Raw genomic sequence first — 16,378 nt, 5'->3', positions numbered from 1 at the left:
AACAAAGTATTGGGGACCCCAGATTAAGGGAATGTTCACATGGATCAAGAACAACCAATTTGTCAGGCACTCTAAGGAATTGTGTTCATCAGAGTAGCTATTTTAGGCACAAAAGGGGCCCGAAGAACAGTTGCCCAAAGACATTTGCTACAGTCTTAGTGGACATTTTCAACAGCCTCGGTAAACCAATTAGGATGGGTCAGTGGATCAACACCCATCAGTCTGTTGCTGGGGCGCTTCTGCACATTCTCAAGTATCTGTTGCCTGAATCAATGGACCGCTGGACAATCTGCTGCAACGCTCATGTTAGATCAGGTTTGCTAACTCCAATAATAAATGACACCCAAAAATACTTTAAAATTCAAATTACTCTAAAAAAAAAAAAATCTTTTTCAGATTTTTTTTTGTAAATTTCAAGTGCATGAGACACAATATACAATCTGTCCTAATCTACGTTCTACGATGAATGTTGTCTCCAGAATTTTTTACTTTATAGAAGTTTATTTATTTTTGGTAACTGTGGTCATTCCTTCTCAGGAAATTTCAAGCTTCCTGCTCAGAGCACTAGAGCTTTTTGATTTAATGAAAAGTTCTTGTCTATGTATTGCGGCGTCGGCTGACTGGCAAATGTCTGTTCAAGAACAGCAGCACATAAGGCAACTGCCTACATCTGGTCAACTTTCAGACCCCATGTAAGGAAAATATAAAAAAAATTCTAATTACTGCTGATTAAAAAATTAAAACATGTGGGATACGTGCAGGCAGCACCATGGCACATTCTGAGACACGTTTTCCTAAAAATGGGCATATACAATGGCGATATAGATATACAAGGAAACCTTGTACTCGTTATAGAAATACAAAAGACTTGCACTACAGGATTGCGTTCTTCATTTCAGATGTTTTAATTCAAACGCCAACGCGTTTCGAACTTGGCGGTCTTTTTTAAAAGCCAATTTGCATGTGAACACAATCACCATATAAAGTGTGAAAACATAAAAGACAGACAATGCACAGGCATGGATATCGAGGACAGACCACATTACTTCTGTAGTATCGTTACAATCCATCCAACTTGTCTACATGGTTGTTAACCAGCCAAAACGGATTGTCTGTCTTTTATGTTTTCACACTTTAAATGGTGATGGTGTTCACATGCAAATTGGCTTTTGAAAAAGACCGCCAAGGTCGAAACGTGTTGCCATTTGATTTAGAACATCTGAACTGAAGAACGCGATCCTGGCGTCAGAGACGTTTGGATTTCTACAAAGAATGCAAGGTTTCCTTTCATATTGCAAACTGGTCCCAGCACCCGTGTCTCGCACCGGCCCCACCCAGGTGGATGTAACCAGCAGTGTTGGAAGGTTATAATATATATACACATCTACACATACACACATTTTAAATCCACTCCGCCACACACAAAAAACACCAGCCAAAAGATTAATAGTAAAACTTGGCTTATAAACTACTTATTGTTAAAAAAGACAACAAGGGTTATGAATGTGCGTAGAGGGATTGCTATTTTTTTTTAGCAAGACTTGATTATGGATTATTCCTGGCGATTTACTTCTGAGGCTCGGCTTAATGGCTCAATGCATCCCCCACATTCATTCTCACCTTGTAAACACAGGATACTTTTAGCTAAAAAGAACAGCCTCTGCAGCAGTTGTCTTGCCACCATCAGCCACCAGGGGGCAGTTGAACGCTGCACTGGCGAGTCTGCTTTCCAGAATAAAGCAGGATCTGAAACGAAAATTTCCCTTGGACGATTGTCCTTTTTGGTATTGCTACATTCAAACTTCACCGCAAACACTAATCAAATACACTAATAACTTTAAAAACACACATATATATATGAAGGACTTAAGATGTACAGCTGCATGTGTGTCAATAACACTCCTAGCCCGGGCAGTCAAAGATGGAGTGCTCTGCAGAAAGGTCCTGCGAACGATCCGTAGGGGGAAATGGAAGTACGATGTTCCTAGCCAATACAGGCGTTGTTTGCCTCAAAATGACAACCCTGATTGGACAGTGTCTTTCGGCCATCTTAGACGAGGCTACAACTAATGGCAACGAGTTGCGTTTTTCTATGAGGTGACATTTATTTTGTGCAAACTGTACTGATCAGGTTTTTGCCATAAAGAAGTGGTCTGGACTCACTCAGATGGACTGTTCGCAAAGTAGATTAAAAAAAAAAAAAATCTCCTTTTAGACCAACTTCGGTTCACATTCTTCTTCCGGAACATAAGGAAGAGGTTCCCAAACGGCACAACTCCAAGGCCCGGGCAAAAACAAATACAAACAGCTGGCCCTGCAACAAAAAAAAAAAGCACCCCTAAAAAAGTACTGCACAAACCTCACTTTCATCCCGTGGTTTTAAAAAAAAGTCATCTGTATAGCTCAAAGTTAAAGAAACTTTGATCTAGAACGTGAACTGTAAAAAACATAAAAGCTCCTTTTTAGGAGAAACATTTCCTATTAAAATTGCTAAAAGTGTCTTGTAGTGCAGCTCTAAAGAGTGTCAGTTCCGGCAGGTCTGGGAACAACGGAATGAAGGGAAGGAGCTATAAAATGTCTTCTCGGAGAGACATCTCAGTCAGAATATCGATCAGATTGTCCAGGCCTATCAGGTATCCATCCTCGCGGTTTCCCTCCTCCCAAGGGACCCTGTGGTCCAGGACCTGGCCACCTGGGAGCGCGGTGGTCTTCCCGAAGTCGATCATCCAGACTTTAGCCTTCTCGTTCCTGTCGTGGACAAACAGAAGGGAGCTCCCGATGACCTAAAATGGAAAGAAAACCACAGTTAGCTTTACAACTCATGATAGTGTGCTACTCACCAAAAAAGCGCTTCAACGCCTCGTCAGGGGTAGTAAGCGCTATATAAATGCAATTAAAATACAATAACCTAGAGGTGGGCGAGTCAACACATTAACAGGTTGAGCTGAAACACAGGCATCTGTCTGGCTTGGCTCTACGAGCCTAGCATGAGCTGAGCCCAGACAAGAGTTGGCATCTTAATGATGCCACAAGGATCACGTGAAAATAGGACAGTTTACTTAAAAAAAGTATTTCTTTAACTTGAAGTGTTTCACCTTAATGCATCAGATTATTTTTGTACAGAGGCCTCTGGCTCAGGCCTTAAGCGAGTCGAGCGCATGGGGCACCTAGAAATGGAGGGCCAGCTTCCGCATCCCGTCACACCGCATTTTGAAAAGTACTCCTCTCATTTGTACCACAAGCAGACAAAAATTCTAGGGGAGCATTTCTCATCCAATCCTTGAATAAAAGTTTACCAAATAAAGGGTCTGTAGGGATCTCTTCCCCTCTTATCAGAGAAAAACGGGAGTGCACAGGGGCTGGGCTTCTGGGGCGGCGTGTTTCAATGGGATTAGAGTGTACCTGTGGGCCCTTACCAAGGGCTGCCACAACATGTGCACCGAAGAAGCTGGGATGTACAATGTATCCGCTTTGTCAGAGAGGAAGGATGAGGTCACTGATTCAGCATGGTGAGTATCAGAGCCTGGAGAGGTTTGCTTGGATGTCTGCTGGATGGAAGGGAAGCGAGTGCTGGAAAGTTTGACTTCGTTGGCGGCTTCCTTCCAAAAGAGTGAGCGCCTGATCCTTCAGCCGCAATACTGCATGACTGCAGATGCCTGCCAGATGGCAGCTTGTGAGTTTGTGCAGGATGTGAGCAGTGCATGAGACTGGTGTGTATTTAATTATAATTACTCCGGTAAGTGTGATTACGGACATTCAGAGCTCTAGCCCAAGACTGCTGTGCAGTGGACCTGGTAGATCGTATAAGACTACACAATCTGTACAGCTGTAAGGATGCGTCATACAAATAGTGGTAGCCCTTGGCATGCTGGAATTCTATATGGTTACCCATGAATATATATAATTTGACTGCAGAAGCGCTGCACCTGGATAAATGAGTGTACGTGTGTGATGCCCGCTGCACATGTAGATATATGTGTGATTTAGGGATTGAGAGGGTTTCTTCAGATTCCTGTACACGAGTGTATGTAGCATCTCGTAACTGGAGGTGTGTTTCTGGGCAACTCCTTATACCAGCTCAAATCATAACATGACCGTTGCATTGGGCTTGTCCGATATAAGTACCCCATGCTGTCCACTCCGGCACCTTTTCCAAAATCCTACTTTGGAGAGTACAGTACTCAAAAAGGAATTCCTGTGGCCTGCTAGTGCTCGCACAGGAAGAATACGGTTATCCGCATAAGTGACAATGGTCAGATCCTGCTGCCAGCCCACATGCAGTGCTCATTCGAGACCCGGGAAGGTCTAATACTGCTGTAAGGTCCCACTCAATCCTCCACTGAATACATGTTTAATTGGACCAAGGGCCACGGCTCTCGCGGTCAAAGAATGACGGTCCATTGTCGTGACAAGAGGAATGCAAATGTATGTCGTGATATAAAATGAAAATGGAGCATATCATCAAGCTGGAACAATGTCATGGTAATCCCGCAATAAAAATTGTTTTAAAAAAAAAGAATGACAGTCAATCTTCATCACCATCATATAAATCAACCTTCTCACCATCAGTGCCATTATCAATGTCTGCACCAAGCACTGCAAGTTGGCCAATAAGGGCAAGGATGTCACCTTTGCGCCTTATAAGAGCCTGGAGGAATCCAAGACTGCGACAAAATGTGCTTTGTGGATCACTCATTTCTGCAATGGGCCAGCTGTGCAACACACAACTTGGCCAAGGCAAAGTGTTACTTTGCAAAACAGGGGCTTAGTGCTCACAACTCAACACTGAAGGTATCTAAAACCACCAGACCTATGTTGGGAATGATGTATCCATGAGACGCAGCATGGCACTGAAGCAAAATATAAAACTGCCTTCCAAAGAAAGTGAACGAAAAAATAATTATTTCCAGAAGGCGTAGCGAAACTGGATTCACATTTTTCAGGATGACATGTAGAGGAGTATAGACAAAACAGACTTCTATTCCAACTAGCCTAGTTTAATTTTGGCCTCAGAAAGCTGCTGTAGCTTTACACTGGACCTCTGCTTATTTGAACATGATTAAACTTTACGCAGTGTTTAACATGAGGTCACCATGACTAGGCAGACACAGAGTTCAAAGACCCTGTGCTCTCAGAGTCTGAGCCAACTCACACAGAAACTACCGAGAGCTGAATACAGCCCATATCGGAGACCCCGCCTCACCACTGGGTTGGTTGGCAGAGCTCGAGGCCAAACATCTGCAGGAGGTGACGCGGATGTAAGACAAACTACACTTTCAACAAACACCAGAGATGGAGAACAGCGGCCAGACATAGAACATTCAAACATCAGTTTACTTAAGGTCTAAAATAACCTGCAGCTGGGAGAAAGTAGGGGTAACCATCTAACCAGAAATCGGGGGGAATGCCAGAATAAAGCTATTTCAGACAGAAATTAAACTCTGGTTGAAGTAAAATGATGATGCATGAACTAAATCATTAGCAGGAGATGGTTGGGAATGAGCTGGGCTCGAGGGGAGCAGATGCAGCTTGCAGAAATGGTAGGGGACACTGGAAAAAGGGAACATTCAATCTGCAATGTTCTAGGGAGATGGTCCCAGCTAGAGATCTACTGGTGTCTCAAATCCTTCAGAAGATATTCTGGATGCACTGGTGTGAGGATAAAATACTCGTTCATAGCAGGAATCAGACTAGGATAAAACATGGGATGTCCATCGAAGAGGCATCTCCAGCGTGATTCCCCTTGGAGCCTTTGTCCTCGCAGGGACTTAATTTGGCTCCTATCAGTTTGGGAATATTTTTGTAGGATTGCTTTGGTAAATCATTTGCATGAAGCAGTCATTTATTAAAGCTTTCTGTTTCCCATCTGGACAAGATCATAGATCCAGCTCGCCTCAAGCTGTGCAATTCTGGAGCAGGACTGGAAGATTGCAGGGCTGTCAGGAGAAAATACTTTGTTGCCCACACTGCAAAGTCGTGAAATGCATTTGTCCAAATGCCAATGGCGGTTCATGCCACCAGGTGTCCCTCCATTTCCTGGTCAATTCTTCAAGGTGCTCGGACCAGACCACTGAGAAGCTTCACACAAAGGTGGTAAAATGATAACCCGGAACTTTGGCTGATGCATCCTTCACAGAATGGAGGTGGGAGTAAGACTGAAGATGGTGGGATAAAGGCTCATGCCGTCGGTTCTTCCCACGTTGGTGCATGAATTCAGCCTACAGTGTGGACTTTCGTCTCTAATGACCCTGTAGTTCGAACAGCTGGCCAGCATCTTTTCCTGGAGTACTCTATAACACTGCTGTGAACTCTTACCAGTCAGTTTGGCAACTGATGCACTAATGAAACTAGATCAATCACAGTAATGGGCCAATCAACATTGATAAGGTCACACTGGAATATAATTGGAAAGTGGAAAATGTGCATACTGCAACAGGTGTTGAGAGAATAGTTGGTCAAAATGGAAACCAATAGAGTGGGAATATCTGTGCAAAATAAAAACTGGAAGTGTGCTTACTGGATTACAGATGGAACTGGAATGTGTGCTTAGGAAACCAATATTAAACTCAATGGCATAATCTTGGCGCATTAAAAAAACTGGAACTGAGTGCGTGCTCAGGTATACTGTGAACAGGGAAAAATGCATGCAAGAATAGAACTGAACATGTAATAAAGGCAAACCGGAAAATAGCACTGTTAGCAATAAGAAGTATTTACAAATCAATGGAAATGCATAATTCCCCATTACTACCACCCATGGTCTCACTTTTCAGTTTCCAATGTGCATACCTCTATACAAATCAGTGAACTGGCATAATGAAAATTGCTAAAGTATGCATAGTGGGGGACTAGGAACATCACAACATCAGCAACACTGAGGTACTGCAAAAACTGGCAAATGTGTATACTAGGGAAAGAAGATCACTAGAAATGTAGGCACATTAGCTCATCTGTTAATGTATGATGGGCCGGATAATGGGATATCTTAGAGTTAAAATACATGCTTATAATAAGGTAGGTGTTATAAAAATCTCCAACATGGGGATAGTGGTACATTATGGCAACCAATGACAGGGACATTTTGAAATTTGAAAGACTTGCCTACAGTGACACTATGGAAACCTGTGATGGGGACATACTTGGGACATTACACAAACTGATAAATATGCTTACTGGATATTAATGAAGATGGTAATGAGGGCATTTTGCAACTTTATACCAAGTGGCACCATAAGTTTAGTCTAGAAATCATGGGCACTTGTAGCGTGTGTATATTGGGGTTAAGACTTGTGTCTAGTAAATACAAATATTGGATTATTACGTGGCCTGGTAAGTGGGAACAGTAGAATATTAAAAACGGGCATAAGAATTCATGGATTAGTTGTGTAGTGTAAGAAAAACCAGAATGCACTGAATTCAGTCCACTGCACAAAGTGCAACACTAATGCTTACTTATATTTAGAAATCACCAAGCACAGGCACCAGGCAAGTACCATGTGCATCCCAAACATGCTCTGAATATGGCCTTAAGACAAGACTGAGAATTAGACTCTTTACTTAAGACATGTAAACAAAACTGGTCAAGGTGTATTATTACATAACCCATGAAAAGTACTAAAAAAAAAAAAAGTGAAGCGAAATAAAAAAAAAAGACCCATGTGCCTTAAGATCCGCAGACACTGTGGTAAGCTTTATCAGATTCAAAGTTTGAAACCTGTAGAAAGTCAGACCATATGCAACATAGAAGTTGCATTTGAAAAATAAATGTATATTTAAAGGTATAAGGTTTCAAGTAGGATCAAAAGTCAAATTGTTAATAGAAAAAGCTGATCAGAGCCTGAAAATAAAAGTGAATTCGAGGTGCCAGATGAAATCAATGGGGCAATGTCTTGAAAAAAACTACATTTACACACAGCAGTAAGTAATGGCTGGATATGTACTTTGGTGAGATTGCTGTTAAGTTTGGAGTTACTTCCAACCGTAAGGAAAAGAGCAAACCTACGCATGCTACAGAAAACTCACATCAGTCGGAAATTTCCAGTTATCAAGTCCTCTCAAGCAGAGAACTGCACACAAGTATAGTTTGTAGAAATGTGTAATGTTCATTATTTTCTTCTACAGGAAAATTGTGTGTCCATTAAATAAATCCACCCGCACATTAAGGATATAAGGGTTGTTCCCTCCCTTTTCCAGGTAGGAAAACTGTACTTTCCGCTTCCCTTCACAAGAGTAGCTTTGCTGGGGTCCATTGCTTTATGCAAGCACCTGGGTACAAACACATTAAAAACCCTATTCCATTACTCCTTCGTGTATGAATGTGAAAATCAAGAATGGCCGATTTCTTGCATTTGTGTGAATGTAGCTAACAATAGTAAAATTCTAGGAAATGTACAATAAAAAACTGCTTTTTTCGACACCCACGTGTGACCAAGGTGACCAAAATATTTGTAAACTGGGATCTGGGTATCTCCATCGAACCTTGAGAAGTAAAGCATATATACCAAGCGAGATTGAGAACCGTGAACTGCTGAGGTTTGCCCCTTGGAACAGACTTTGGATTCAGGCGGTCTTCTATGCAGGAGATTGGCTCAAGGGGGTTGGGAGAGGGGAGGTCAGATGAAGGTCCCTTGCATGGTTTGATAACAGGTCTATTCTCCTCTGCAGTCCTGTCAGCTCCTGCCTTAGGACTTTACTGCAGGAGCAGATCTTTCTGAAAGTCACAATTCTGCGATAGGCTACTGCAGACTTCAGTAGTGATTTCCTTCTATGGATTATTGCGAATGGTGGAAGACTGTATGAAACAGTCCATCTTTAATTAGGTTTCAGGTTTCTTGTGCCTCAGCCTTAGTGGCCAGTGGCCCTAACCAGCTAAGAGCTCTCCAAAATATATAGGAAATATGGGTATGGGACTACACCGCCCTAGTGCCAAGCTTTGTCCATAATCCACCCCTAACAAGAACTTGGGGATAAATCCGCAAAGTTAAAAAACAAAGTAAAATTCACAATACAAGCCGTCGATTGCTGTAGTGCCAGAGACATCAACGGCTAGTGACACATATAAGTTTATGTGCGACTCACATCTGCTCCCTCCGTCACATCCTCCACGGACACATACGTTATTCCCTCGTTCATTCTTACACCTCGTTTCCACCTCTCTCAAACCTTCTCAAATTTGCCTCTCGGTCTTGCACTATTTGTAAACTGCAGCTAACGTTTTAAGGGCTTTAAAATGTGTTTTGTTTATTAATTAAACCACATTTTAAAATTGTGCTAAAAAAGTATTCGTTGTGAATACAATCCTTCTCTACTTTTGTTTTCAAGTTTGGTTTTATTACTTTCATATTGTGATGTTCAAGGTCTAGCTGAATGCCTTGAAAGAAGGATGAAAAATATTCATTAGATAATTTCCCAACACAAAATGCCCAAATTGTCCTAGAGGAAAACTTCAGACCAGAACCTTGCCTTTGGGGCTGGGCATAGTCAGTCACATGTCGACTGCTGGATGGGCCACTGATCATTTTTTCCCCCACTGCAAGATGACATTCTTTTTAACACCAGCTGGAGTTTCATGCTTGTGTCGTTAGGACAAGCATTAATTCACAGCCCTCCGATTCAAAATGTTGTGCTAATTGGAGGCAAAATGCACCACTTAAAACTGCTTATATTTTCCTCATGAGCAAACGTTCACACCCCTCACCTCATAACTTCTTGCCCTGAAACTCCAGGAATCGCCACAGAACTCACACTGTAGAGCAGGGGTCTCCAAACCGGTCCTGGAGGGCCGGATCCATGCCAGATTTTTTGGATATCCCCATTGAGATACATGTAGTTATTTTAAAAATCTGGCATGGATCCGGCCCTCCAGGACCGGTTTGGAGACCCCTGCTGTAGAGGATGCATGCATAAATACAAGTCATTCCCCAACCGGGTGTCATGTCGTTGCTCTGTCAGTCACAATAAAACAGCTAAGAGATCATTCTCATAAATCAAGACATTGTTTTTTTCCACTTGTTATATCACTTGGAAAGCGAAATAGACGGCAAACATCTAATTACAGTTTATAGGGAAAGTTGAATGAAATCAAACAACACCTCATAAAACGCGCAGCTGCTTCAAGCAGACGCGTCCTGGTGCTCAAGCCCACACTACAGGCCAGCCGGCTTAACTCAGAAGCGAAACACTGCCAAATAACTGGGTTTTGAGTTGTTTTTTGAAGGTTGTCAGAGACTCAACCCGACGCGGGTTGGGTGGGAGGCTGTTCCATATTTTAGAAGTGAGAAGAGTAAAGGACCTGTCTCTAAGGCGGGGCTTCAAGAATTTAGGGCTCCGTAGGAAGCGGCTGTTGGATCAGAGATTCCTCTCTTGGGTTTGTTGCTACAGTCTACTTGACATGTAGTGTGGGGCCTCAACGTTGAAGGCTCTGAAGGCCAGGGTCGGAGATTTAAATTTGATGGGCTGTTCAACTGGGAGCCAGTCCGGAGCTCTCAGATGAGGAGAAATGTGATGGCGATGCAGGACTCTCCGGATTAATCTCGTCGCTGCGTCCTGGAGTAACTGGAGTCTACATATCAGAGAGATCAAGGTAAAGGCTATTACAGTAGTCCAGGCGAGAGGGGACTATAGCATGGACTACTGTTTTCCACGTCTCCTCAGGGACACAAGATGAAGGAACTTTAAGATTTTCAGCTTCATGAAACAGTCCGTCGAGATTTGCTTAATTTGAGAGGGGCAAAGGAGAACGAAGAATCAAAGATGATGCCAAGATTTCTTGCCGAAGTGGTCGGATTAGGGGGAGCGTTAAGTTCAGCAGGCCACCAAAGGGTTGGCTGTGGGGTACCACTATGATTAAAAATTAAGACTTTTATTAATTTTATTTGAATTACATTTTAGACAATTTGCCTCCATCCAGGCCGTGACTCCTCTGAAACACTCTTTAGAGTGGTAGAAAGCTGCCTCAGTGTTGTCATGGAAGGAGAAGAGCAACTGGGTGTCATCGGCGTATGACACTACCTTAATAACCCAGGATTTGATGCAATCTGCAAAGGGGGAAAGGTAAAGATTAAACAAATGGGGGCTCAGGGCTGAGCCCAGCGGCACACCACATGCCAGTGTTTCAGGTGAAGAAAAATGTGGGTGGAATATGCCCTCCAGGAAGGATTTGACCCACAAAAGAGCATAGCCCTGAATACCCAGATTGCTAAGTCTGTTCAACAGATTGGAGTGTGATACAGTGTTGAAAGCTGCCGACATATCAAGAACAAACACCATGACTGGAGTGCTCGTTTAAATTCGATCTCACAAACTGTCACCTCCAGAAGAGCCGTCTCCATGCTAAAACCTGCACGGAAACCCAACTGCGATTCATGGAGAATAGAATTGGCGTCCACAAAAGTAGACAGTTGTTGGTTGACCGATTTCTCCAAAATTATTGCGGGTCATGGGAGGAGAGATATGGGCCTATAGTTGCTCAAAACACTTGTGTCTGCGTTTAGCTTTTTTTTTTAGGAGCAACAGAAGAGATGACTTTTTCCAACATGAGGGGAAAACTCCAGAAGTTAGTGAGTCATTCAAAATTTTATTAAATGGAGTGTTGGGATGTTGCACCATATGTCTGAAGATATGGGGAGGGCAAACATCATCCGGGGCGCTGGACGTACATTATTACCTTGTTCAAGGAGAATTGCTCAGAAATCATTGAAGGATGGTTTGCGACAGGAGGAAGCCCTGGGGAGCGTTTCCGTCTTCCATGTATCTGTTGAGCAAGTGACTGAAGCCTCCTTCAGAGACTACGAGAAGGAGGAGTATAACTTTTAGATCTTCTCATCAAAGAAGACCAACCTCTTTCCTCACAGGTCAGCAGAGGCAACAATAGCAGTCTTGGTCCGTTGAGGGGAAACAAGAGCACTCACTATTTTAAACCACTCCATGGAGGAATTTGCTGCTGCCTTAATCTGAGGTGCAAAATGTTCTTTCATGGCAGTGCGTGTTTTTTTTGCAGAAACTCTAGAGTGCCGCTATGTGGAGAGACTTTGCATTGAGATCATATGATTTCCTGCAGTTGCGTACTCATTTTTTGCACCGACTGTCCTCTGTTCTGAAGTCCTGGAAAAAACAGGCTGCGGACATCCTCAGTCTTTTCATCACGTACTTCAAGGAAGCAAGGTGGTCTAATGAGTTCGATATCCAGCTATTAAACTGCAAAATGTCCTCCTCCTTACAGATTTGGAGGAGAAGAGCTGAGGGACTGAGCCAACAATTCCTCTGCCACATTGTCACTTCCTTTTTACTTCTGGGGTAGGGATATTCCTAATTAGTAAGGAGGGACCCTGAAATGCAAACGGAATGCTGAAGTGGTCAGATCAGCTGCACTGTGTCTTTGACCTGCATGCTAGGGATATTAGTGAAAATCAGGTCAAGCATATGGGCCGCCCAATGGATAGGGGCCTCGACAGGTTGGGTTAGATTAAGACCTGCTACAGTTTGAATTAGTTTGTTGGCTAAGGCCCCAAAAGGATCAGATTGGCTTAATGGAGTGAATAATGTGCTATGGTGTCTAATAGGGCAGAAAAGCAGATGCTGAGGCAGTCAGGAGGTCTATACTCGAACAGGCCAAGAAAGGAGAGATTTTAAAACTGAAGACACAGCCCTCGGTGTTTTCGCATTGGCTTCGTGGTGTTATAGATGCTTCAAAAGAATCCTTGAAGATAATAGCTGCCCTGCCCCAACCCTGTTCTCGCCTCAGTTTTCTGTCCGCCGCTAACTACACGATTTTAGGAGACCTTAATCTCCATTTCAATTCCCCCTCAGACCACATTGCTCAGGAATTACTAGATGATCTGGAAGCCCTCCAACTGTCCCAACTGGTTGCTGCTCCGACCCATGAAAAGGGCAACTTACTTGACCCCATATTCAGCAACTGCCCGGATTTAACTGTTGATCAACCCACCCCCCTCCCATGGTCGGACCATTTCCTGGTCCCATTCACCTGGGTCAAACACAAAACCCCCCAGCTCCCTCCCCAAGTCTCCTCTAGAAGGAACTGGTCTAAACTCCCATTGGAGTCCTGGCTGCAAACTAGACTCCACTTGCCCTTCACTCGGCCCAGATCCCAATGTGGCTAACTCCCACTACGAAAACTGGATCACCCATTCGCTAGACTCGATTCTCCCGATCCGTAAATCATCCTCCAACAGACTACAGAAAACTGCCCCTTGGTTTTCTGACTCTCTTAGACAACTAAAACGCCTCTGCAGGCAACGAGAGCGAGCCTGGCGTTTAGACTTTCTCCCAGACAAAAAGGCCTCTTATAAAGAGGCGATTAAAGTCTATAAAGAAGGGATCAGAACAGCCCAGGCAACTTATTATTCTGAGAAAATATTAGAAGCAAAATCGAAACCGAAAGAAATTTTCCAGATAATAAAGCATTGTTCCATCGCCAACACGGCACCTCCACCTAACAAAACCAAGGATCAATGCAACGAGCTTGCGGATTTCTTTTATAACAAAGTCACAAAAATTTATTCCACCTTCCCCACCTCAGACACTACTCTGGATGTATCCCACTCTCCCCCCCTAAATCACCTCGGCACCCAGATCAGCCTTCCCTTGAGCACTTTCGTCCTTTGGACCTTGACACTTTAAACAAGGTGGCACGACAAGTAAAAATCCGGCTCCCCCCGTGATCCCGCTCTTCCAGAAGTCCTAATGCAGGCAAGTACAGCCACTTTGCCTGTCATCCGGGATCTTCTAAACACCTCTATATCCGCATGCTCAGTCCCCACAGCCTGGAAACAGGCCATGGTACGGGCGCTGCTGAAGAAGCCCAGCCTGGACCCAGACGACTACTCCAGCTACCGTCCCATCTCTCTTCTTCCTTGGGCCAGCAAGGTGTTAGAGAAGCACATAAACATGCAGCTGGTCCAGTTCCTGGAGGACCACTCTCTACTACACGCATCCCAGACGGGCTTCAGACCAAAGCATGGCACTGAAACCGCCTTGCTAGCCGTCACCGAAGAAACTCGAAGGATACTGGATCAGGGAGGATCAGTGGCAGTGATCCTCCTTGATCTAAGTGCTGCCTTCGATACGGTCAGCTACACCACCTTGCTGGACCGTCTCCTTAACATCGGAGTCTCAGGTGACGCCTTAAGGTGGTTCGATTCCTTCCTGTCTGGGAGGTCGTTCCAGATCTTCGACGGAGAGATGGTGTCCTCGAGTAAACCCCTGAGCTGCGGAGTACCACAGGGCTCCTCTCTGAGCCCTGTACTGTTCAACGTATACATGAGGCCGCTGGCGGGTGTTGTCGAACCATATGGCATTAAAATTGTGTCATATGCCGACGACACCCAGCTTGTGGTCTCGTTGGCCACGAAGAACAGCAGGCATTCCGCAGCCGACCTCCTAAATTGCCTAGTGGACGTCAAGGGATGGATGACCAACTCCTCCCTAAAACTAAACGGTGATAAGACGGAGCTCATTCTCCTAGGCCCTACCTCTCCCGTACCCTTCACTTCACTGTGGCCCAGTGCCTTGGGCCCCCCTCCCACCCCTAAGGACAGCGTCAAAAGCCTGGGGATATGGCTCGATAACAAACTCTCCTTTTCTACTCAGGCCAAAAAACTGTCTTCCACCTGCTTTGGCCTACTTAGAATCTTGAGGAAGGTCCTCCCGCTACTCCCCCTAGAGGCCAAAAAGGTGGCGGTACAAGGCCTTATCCAGTCTCGCCTGGACTCTAACAATGCCTTATATCTAGGGGCACCAGAGATGACCCTCCGGAAACTACAGGTCGTCCAAAACTGTGCAGCCCGCACCTTGCTGGAACTCTCGCGCACTCACTCAGCCAGACCTGCCCTAAAAACTCTCCACTGGTTGCCAGTGAGGCAGAGAGTGACCTTCAAGGCGCTGTGCTTGGCGCACCGCGCCTTCTGGAAAACAGCCCCAGCCATCAACACTGACCTTATCATTCCTTACCAACCTAACAGGAACCTCCGGTCGACAGAGGCGTTCCTCGCTGCTGTTCCCAGAGTGAAGCGAGCCAGGTCTGGGGGCAGGATGTTCTCCTTGAACACCACCAAGCTCTGGAATGCTCTCCCCATCTCACTTCGGTCCAACCCAGACCTCCTCTCATTCCGTAAAAATCTAAAGACCCTACTGTTCGCTAAATCAGACTCCCCCTAGATCCCCTCCAGGTACTCCCTGCTTCTACTCAGCGCTTGGACGCTTTCGGGCAGCAACCGCGCTTTACAAGTACTTTTACAATTACAATTACAATTCTGCCAAGATGCTGTAGCCTGGTGGAATAGCCAGGGCGAGGTCGGGGTTAAAGCAGTCATTAAATCATCTTTCTATAATAAAGCTAAGAGCCAGGAGGAGGAAGATTTGAGATGAATGCATGGAAAGGACCTGCAAGTTGATCAGGCAGGACCTGTTTTGGGTGGCGGTAAAAGCGTGCCCGCTTAGCAAGTGAACTGCCCTCGATCCGAGGGATTCCACTTATTTAAAACTAAACCACACACCTTGCAGTAATACACATCCTGACCCATTCCAGAGGAATAGAGGATCTTCTGTGAGCAGCATGGGATTGAATTCAAGGCCAGGAGTGCCTAGGATATGTCCTCCACTGATCAAAGGCAAATCGAGTAGCACGGCTAGTGTTGGCTGTGGATGGACACAGATGATGGGCGTGTCCGTGTTAAAAACGCCCTTATGGGGGAGAGTGAGAAGTTTAACAGGCAGAGCAGCTAAAGCACTGAACACCCCAGCTCACTCCCACCCCCCCAAGATGGCAGATGTAAGTGGCACCAAGAGAGAGGAAGAAAATTGCACTCCTCAGAGTACAGTCAAAGCACAGCAAATTCAAACATTACGAAATTTAGAATTAGTGTGTGAAGTAATAAGTCTGTGAATTACTATACATGAACAGCTAGGTCTTCATGTCTTTCATCCGTTCCTTAAGGAAAGCTGCAGTATTTTCCAGTTTAGATGCGACCACAGAGCATGCCCTGCTGCCATCCTGGCCTGAACATATAGATACTAACTTTACCAAGGTCGGCCGCCTTAAGATAATGCTACAGTGTACCCCCAGGTACATAGCACATAGAAAACAGGAGACCTTCTGCAAGCGTATGACACAAAAAATCTATACCACCTAAACATGGTCGCCATATGCTTGCAATAACAGCTTTACATTTAAAAAAACATTAACTGGTGTGGATTTTACTAGTTTTTTAAATATTGTTTTTTTAATAATTTTATTTTAACTAAAGGCCTTTCTGTGGCTTGATTCATTTAGAATTAGGGTATCGAAAGACAAAATGATATCACTACCTTAAAAAAAAACACAAACACACTCATACTGCAATCTGCTACAATCCTACAA

At 44.4% G+C, this 16,378-nt stretch overlaps 1 protein-coding gene across 1 annotated transcript in view; it reads right to left on the bottom strand.

Moving 5' to 3' along the window:
- Positions 1 to 2,282: 2,282 nt before the first annotated feature.
- Positions 2,283 to 16,378, bottom strand: part of LOC147709421 (inositol-trisphosphate 3-kinase A-like) — a 281,384-nt gene continuing 267,288 nt past the window's right edge. Inside the window, exon 8 of the mRNA XM_086927991.1 lies at positions 2,283 to 2,783. Within this exon, the coding sequence (XP_086784117.1) occupies positions 2,568 to 2,783 (216 nt within the window). The 3' untranslated portion in view covers positions 2,283 to 2,567. The remainder of the gene's footprint in view (positions 2,784 to 16,378) is intronic.

This window comes from Lissotriton vulgaris, chromosome 6, assembly GCF_964263255.1.
Source record: "Lissotriton vulgaris chromosome 6, aLisVul1.2, whole genome shotgun sequence".
Taxonomy (NCBI): Eukaryota; Metazoa; Chordata; class Amphibia; order Caudata; family Salamandridae; genus Lissotriton; species Lissotriton vulgaris.
The sequence above is the reverse complement of the archived record's forward strand: the minus strand, read 5'-3'. Positions and strand labels throughout refer to the sequence as shown.